Below are 7520 nucleotides of genomic sequence, written 5' to 3' on the forward strand. Positions count from 1 at the left end.
GAACTGTTAAGTACATGGAAGTATGGAACACAAAAAATAAGGAATTGGAACCGTGACCCGATGAGATCTACAACGTACTTTGGCGACGAACGTTATCACATTACCAAGTACATGGAAGTATGGAACCCAAAAAATATTGAACCGGCATGGAACTATAAATTTTATTTAAAATATTAGACACACACCAAGTGATTGGTCAAATCTCTAGGGCAATATCTAAGAGCATGTGCATTGAGGATTTATAGGGAGAGTTCACACAGAAATCAAAAAAAAATAATAATAAAATAATTCAATCACATGAATTACAAAACTACAGAAATTAGATAACCACAAGTTACACCAAACACCACCCGTGTTGCTAGCTTAATTAGATTTTTTTCCAAAAAATATAAAATGAAGTGACACTTAAGATGGAACCATATACCTTGCTATGGTCTTGGGGATGTAACTTCACTCCAAAACTTTCGAATCATTAAATTTTTTTACACATGTTGAAATTAAAAAGTTCATTTCGTTGGCGTTATCCGCTGTTGTGATCCGCATATACTGTTTATATATATTCATCATTGGAGATTCGCATATTAACAGTAAAACACATTCCATTTATTATAGACTGAAGTTACAACGATGACTTATCCTAGAGACTAAAATAAATCACTGTATAACAATACATTTGACCACGAAAATAAGACAAATCCAGTCCCAAATTCCATATTTTATTTCTTATAATACTCCCCCCCAAGTCCCAAATCCAACAACTCATCACCAAACTAAGCAAGAACCGGAATCCCTTGCTGAGACCGGAAAAAATTAGTCCGGTCGAACTGGGCTTTAGTCTTAACCAACCTCAAGTAGTTCCCTTTGAAATACTTTTCCCCATAAACCTTAGCTCCTTCGTATGTCGCATTATACCCCGGCGTCGTGATACCAATATCAACGTCTCTGTAGTTAAAGAAAGCCTCTCTCGGGTTCTTGGAAACGTAAGGAGCCATCGCTTCTTTAAAGCTTCTCGCTATCGCCAAGAACTTCTCCTCAAGCTCATCCCCAGGTCTATACCAGTTCATGAAATGCTCTATCATGAACAAGTTACCTCCTCTATGAACAAACGCCGTCGCATCAGAGGGAATCTCACCCATTCTCCCTCCCCATGGGTTCCACTGCATCCACACTCGCCGCGGAAGCGGCGAGTGGTCGATCATTGTCTGAAAAATCGTTGCCAGACCCTCTTTTGAGATAGGAGTTTGAACAAAGTCTGACGTTCGTTTCCAGTAATACTCGTTCGCTGAGATCCTCTTGAGGAGAATCTCTATCGGTGCCTTTTCGGGGTAGTTCGCCCAGAAGACCACCGAGTCTATCCACTTCTTCACCAAGCAATCCGACGTCGTTAAGTGTAGCTCCGGGAACTTCTTTTTCGTTATGTTTAAGAGTCTCTCCGGGGTACCGAGAAACATTCCTATGAATGAGACTTTAATAGTCTTTCCTTTGGATATTTTCCGGTTTATCGGTTTAATCTCTAACCGGATAAATAAATCTCTATCGATAACCGGAGCCACTTGCTGCCACTTGTGAACCAAGTCAACGGCTCCTTCTCTCACCGTCCTCTCAAGTTTAAAGACGGTGACCTTCTCCGGAACCCTAACGAGCTTTATCTTCCACGCGAGGATCACGCCGTAGCTCCCGCCGCCTCCGCCGCGTAACGCCCAGAACACGTCTTCTCCCATCGAGCGTCTGTCGCGGTAGACCTTCCCGTTGGCGTCCATGATCTGCGCGTCGATGATATGGTCTATCGACAAACCGTACTTCCTCATGAGGTTACCGAACCCTCCGCCGCTGAAATGCCCCCCGGCGCCGACTTTGGGGCACACTCCGGCGGGAAACGCGTGGACTTTGCTTTTGCTGGCAATGTTGTAGTAAAGCTCCCCGAGAGAGGCCCCGGCTTGGACCCACACGGTCTCGTCGGCCATGTTGATGTCGATCTTGTGGAAGTTGTACATGTCTAGGATCACGAAGGGGACCGGGGAGGTGTAGGAGAAGCCTTCGTAGTCGTGGCCGCCGCTGCGGACTCTTAGCTCGAGGTTGAGGAGCTTGCAGCAGGAGATTGTTGCTCTGATGTGGGTCTCGGTGAGGGCGGCGACGATGGCTTCCGGTTTTCTGTTGGAGGCAGAAGCGAACCGGAGGTTTCTGACGGCGCTCATCAGGTTTGCGGAGAATGATGAGTTTGTGGGGATGACGGCGGTTGCGGAGTTAGGACTGCCGTGGTCGGAGGGTTGAGTGTCGAGACATTGGAGGAAATGGTGGGGAACGGTTAACGATGGTGATGATGAGGAGACTCGTGGGATTGTGATAAGATAGATGAGATAGAGTATGGAGATAGGTGACAAGATTTTCATTTTTGTTTTGTGATGATTTGTGTTTTGAATAGTGTAATATTTGTGTGTATTTATAGACTAGGTTTTTTTTCTTTTTTGGGAACCTATAATAGTTGTTGCATGTGAATCCAAGGCTATCAAATGCAGAAGAACTACGTAAGAAGGATTACACACACGTGTTGTTATACTGTTGGTTGATGAGTAAATAATATGATATATTGGGATAAACAGTCCAGTAGGTCCACATTAATCTCTTCACATACACGTCCATTTTTTTGATCGGTGAGTTTGTCTATGATCTCGTGAAGGTAAAGAAGAAAGAAATACGACATGTGACGGTATTTCTTTCTGACTTTAGGAAATTACATCTAAATTTATTTGTATTTCAAGTATATCGTGAAGTATTTTGACTAAAGTGGTAATCTCCTAATATATCGGTGGCTTTATAGCAGATAAATTAAAATGTTGCTTCATTCTCTTTTTTAAAGGACCGTTTAATTTAAATCATGTTTGCGTATTTAAATTGGCTTCTTTTTTTGTTGACATCAGTGTATTTGATACAGAAAATGAGAATATGAATTCTAACTTAAAATAGACTAAACTATAGATTAATACTTTGCTGTAATTTTAAATTATGTAATTGTTAGATAGTCTAGCAATTATTTCAGCAAGAACAAGCAGTAAAACTAATCTCTAAAGTATTAAACTAAAATAAAGGGTGGTGATTGGTTGGGTTTTAGGAACTGACTTTAGCTTTAATATTAATCTATCTAAACTATTAATATTGAAGTACAAATAAATCTTAACCATAAGTTTTTTTCAATAATTACCATCCAATGCCACTGACCTTATAAATAGCAATTTCTATAAAAATTGTTATGAAATTACCTAATATTTAGCTACCTAATAAATTTAGAAGAAATGCAATTATTCATTTACTAAAAAAATCAAAATCAAAAAGTTAATTTTGTAATCCATAAAAAACTATAAAATAGATTAAATGATCAGATTAATTTTTTGGTTTATTAAAAATTAAATTAATCAAAATCGGTTAAAATTTTCAGAATAATAAAATTAATGCAGTTATATTTAATTAATTAGCATCTTCTAATTTAATTAGTACAATAATATATATATTTAATTTTTAAACTTTTATAAAAATTAAAAACAAATACCCGTGCGGAGGCATAGATCAAGATCTAGTAGCATTTAAAATACATTATGACAATTTTTGGTTTGGCATTTTGAATCCGCACGCGCCTAATTGATGTTGTGACCCGTAATATAATTTTGGGATATCTGCCAAAAAATAGAAAGCCCTTTAAATTAAATGGCTCTGACGATTAAAAATATGGAAAGGGAATAAAAAATTATATTATATAGTGGTGATCTATAAAAAAAAATTAAAAAGTGATTTTTTTCTAAGATGATTCAGATTACATCCTAGGTTATTTCCTAAACTGTATGGACAACCTTTTGATTGTTTTTCATTAAAGAAACACATTTTGATTATTAACTAGACGATCAAACTTCCTTGGAAAACACACTGTCACCTCTTATGATCCTACTTTGGACGATTTAACAGAAGAAAAAAACGTGAGAAGAAAGCGATCAAACTAATTTTTTTCATTTATACGAAACCAAAAGGTTTGACGGATTTTATATCTATTATCTCTTCACCCACTTCCAGTTTTGTGTGTTGATTGGTTCTAATAAGTAACATGAATATCTTTTATGGCATGCATCAATAAATTTACATGTATACTGGCCACCATACTTATTTATTTAAAGCATGTTATTTCATAAAACAACATGATTATGCAAAATGCAAAAAAATATGTTCAAACGTGTTAAAACCTGACGACATCTTTATAATGGTTTTACCATTTAGTCATTTAACATATATTGGATTATAAATAAATAAACTAATTTACTTACTACCCTACTTAAATTTGGTTGAGTGATAGGTTGTTTTTAGAGCATCCTCATCGGTTAACATCTCCACATGAGTGTCTAAACACAAAAGTATTAATTAGTCTTTTATCAAAACATAATTTGTCTAACCAAAGTTTAATTTTTACAAAAATCAAAACCAATAGAACACAAACACATGTCAGAATTGACTGTAGAGAGTATCTTAAAAGCTCGGTACAGAGAAACTATAAACCTTGTCTTTTTATTTTTTTTATTTTATTCTTAAGACACCCAATTGAAAATTTTTGATTGGAAGTGCTGTTAGTTTTTTTTTGTTGTCGATTATTTGTTCAGCACCTTAAACAAAATAATGTATAAAATTTGAAAAGAACACTAAGAAAATTTTAATTGATGAGATACCCTCTCATCAATATTTATTGAGATTTTTAACATATTTAACCACAAAACTTATTTATCGTTACTGATAAAATGTAGCCACACATATATTAAGATATGTGTGTCCGAAATATTCAAAAGATTCCTAGTCAAAAATTACCGCAAATTTTATTTTAAGGGTTATTTGTGAAATAATCAAAAAAAAAAATTTAGTTTCGTAGAGAAAGGGTAGAGAGAGATAGGAAGAGAAAATAAGAGAGAGAGTGTAAAATTGGTTAGTTAGTTAATTTTGGATTTTTGTTTGGTTATTGATGCAAATTCTCTTTATTTTATTTACTATTCTTTTATTATACTTTTTGGGTGAAATATCTTTTGAAAATTTAGCAATAGAAATTCTATAATAAAACGAATATGAAAGGACAATCAATCAAACAACAACTATCTTTTTGAGTTTTGTCGTTTTACTTGCTTTACCAGTCGAAATCAAAAATAAGTGGTTGTTCTTTTTCCAATTATTGTGATTTTCTCCTTCTTTCTGTAATGTCATTTTGTATTTCCATGGATTATTTCGTAATTGTGTGGTTTTTATTTAATATCGTTGTTTGACCAGAGAACAATAATATATTCAATAACTAATGTGATAATGAGAAGAGCGGTCGGTCCAACTTATTACACGTACGTCCTTTCTGCATCGCATGTTTTGCTGTTACACGTACCCAAATATATTACAATTACGAATATGCGATTGCAACTAAGATATGAAACCTTACGACAAAATTTACAGAGAATCTCGTATAACAGCTAAACGATAGGTAAAGATCAAACCAAACGTGGGTTGGTGCAAAAGTAGTGATAACGAACGTAGCAATCATTTGTAAATTATTTGTTAACCAATCACCCTAATAGGCTGCGTATCTAATTATCTATCATTCAAGTTGCATTTTTATATTGTTATAAATAAATCAACCGAAAAAATATCCCTAAACATAGGTGTGACAAAAGGCTTTGCATTTGAGAGTTCAGAGTTGTGTCGCTTATCTTGTACTCCTTGAACCCTACCGGCCGATAATGCCTGACCTTTGCGGTCGTGCAGATAAATCCCAAGAACACTTGTTGTTTGCTTGTTCATATTCATCGGTTATATTAGAGAGACTTTCCTCCTCCTTCAGATCATGAAAAACACATCCAATGCAGTCAATTAATCGAGTAGCTTACGAGTTACGTCCACCTCAACAGATAGAAGATAAAGAAAACGCTTACCGTCACTTGGCAAGTTACTGTATATATATATGATTTCGAAAGAAAGAAATTGTCATTCTCAGCTTAGGACTATATCCTCTCCTCCGGGCATATTAAAGAAGGTAAAAAGAGTATATTCGGGAAGGTAGAAATGTTGTTCCTCGCTTAATTATAGGACACGTTTTAATATAGTGCAATCGACTATAAACTCAAATGTTAAAGTATTTTTGATTGGATGTATTTTTAAAAAGTATTAGTCAATGTAGAGCATTTTAAGCAATTTCTCTTTAGTTATTATGGCCTGGTTAGCTAATTTTTCTTCTCTGTTCATGGAATTATAAGATCTGTTTATAAACAACCCCTTGAGTATATATACAGATATACTATATACCCGTTTGCCCAAAACAATGTACGTAGTATACTATATACCGTATATATAATTACTTAAATTATCCTTTTTTGTGCACCATTACTTTTAAATATCCAATAATAGAAATTTCTTTAGGTGTCGTAACCAAATATCTTGTAGAAATTAAGAAACACACAGATGCACCAAAATGCTCTCTTCAATCACTTCTATTTTTTTTTTTGTCAGCTGTCGAATTGGTTAGACAAAGTTCTGATCAGACGAGATATTTCTCCGAAAAAACACTTCTATTAGAAATATTATTTAGTGAATTCAAATATTAACTCATACTAAATCAACTATAAATATAATTAGATCTCGATCCGCGTAACCGCGCGAGTTTTTATTTTCATTTATTTTTATATAAATATTTTGTTTTCAATTCTAAATCGGTATATATTGTAATATATATGTGTCTATCAATTTTTAAAACAAAATAAGTTTACGGTATATGTTTTCATTGAATAGATTATTTCAAATTTTTACATGTATTTTTATCTTCTTCTATATATATATTTTCAGATTATTATTTCATTATTAAAATTGTAACTATATATATAAAGATTAGTAAAATATTGTTTTATTGTCATATTCAAAGATATTGTAACATTTCACAAATTTAGAAAGCTTTTAAAAAAATAAACTTTTCCCTTCATAGATTTATATTATCGAGTAAATAATTAAACATTTAGTTTTTGTTTAATGTTTATATAGTTTAAAATTTGTTTTCATTGGTTTAAGGTAGTGAAGATTAATCATTGTTAGATAATATGATTTTTGTTATTTAAAAAAATCTTTATAATTTTAAAAGTTAACATCAATAAATATATAAATAATTAACATATAGAGGTATAGTATTACAATATTAAATTATATCTATTTAATTTATACTATCTATAAATCTAATGAATCATTTATTGTTTAAATCCAATTATTGATAGCTCAATAAAATTTTTTGGTAAGCCCAAAATTTAAATGATAAAATTAGAGATTAAATGTAACATGACTTTCTAGAAATATGTCCATTAAGTCTATTTTTTAAAAAATCACACATGAATCAAAGTTGTGACTTCTGCTTTAATATATAAGAATACATGTTAATAACAATCACATCCGTTGTAAGCAATCAATGATGCATTCCATGTACCTTAGAGCACTATTATTGGGATTTCTAAAAGGGAATTTCTTTCAAAAAC

The 7520-nt window shown here is 33.1% G+C and overlaps 1 protein-coding gene across 1 annotated transcript; it reads right to left on the bottom strand.

The window, feature by feature from the left end:
* Positions 1–581: 581 nt before the first annotated feature.
* LOC103867416 (berberine bridge enzyme-like 16) lies at positions 582–2463 on the bottom strand. The gene has a single exon (XM_009145491.3). The coding sequence runs from the start codon at positions 2388–2390 to the stop codon at positions 771–773; it is 1620 nt and encodes a 539-aa protein (XP_009143739.1). The 5' UTR covers positions 2391–2463; the 3' UTR covers positions 582–770.
* Positions 2464–7520: the final 5057 nt, after the last annotated feature.

The sequence above is a fragment of the Brassica rapa genome, chromosome A05 (genome assembly GCF_000309985.2).
Source record: "Brassica rapa cultivar Chiifu-401-42 chromosome A05, CAAS_Brap_v3.01, whole genome shotgun sequence".
In the NCBI taxonomy this organism is placed as follows: domain Eukaryota; kingdom Viridiplantae; phylum Streptophyta; class Magnoliopsida; order Brassicales; family Brassicaceae; genus Brassica; species Brassica rapa.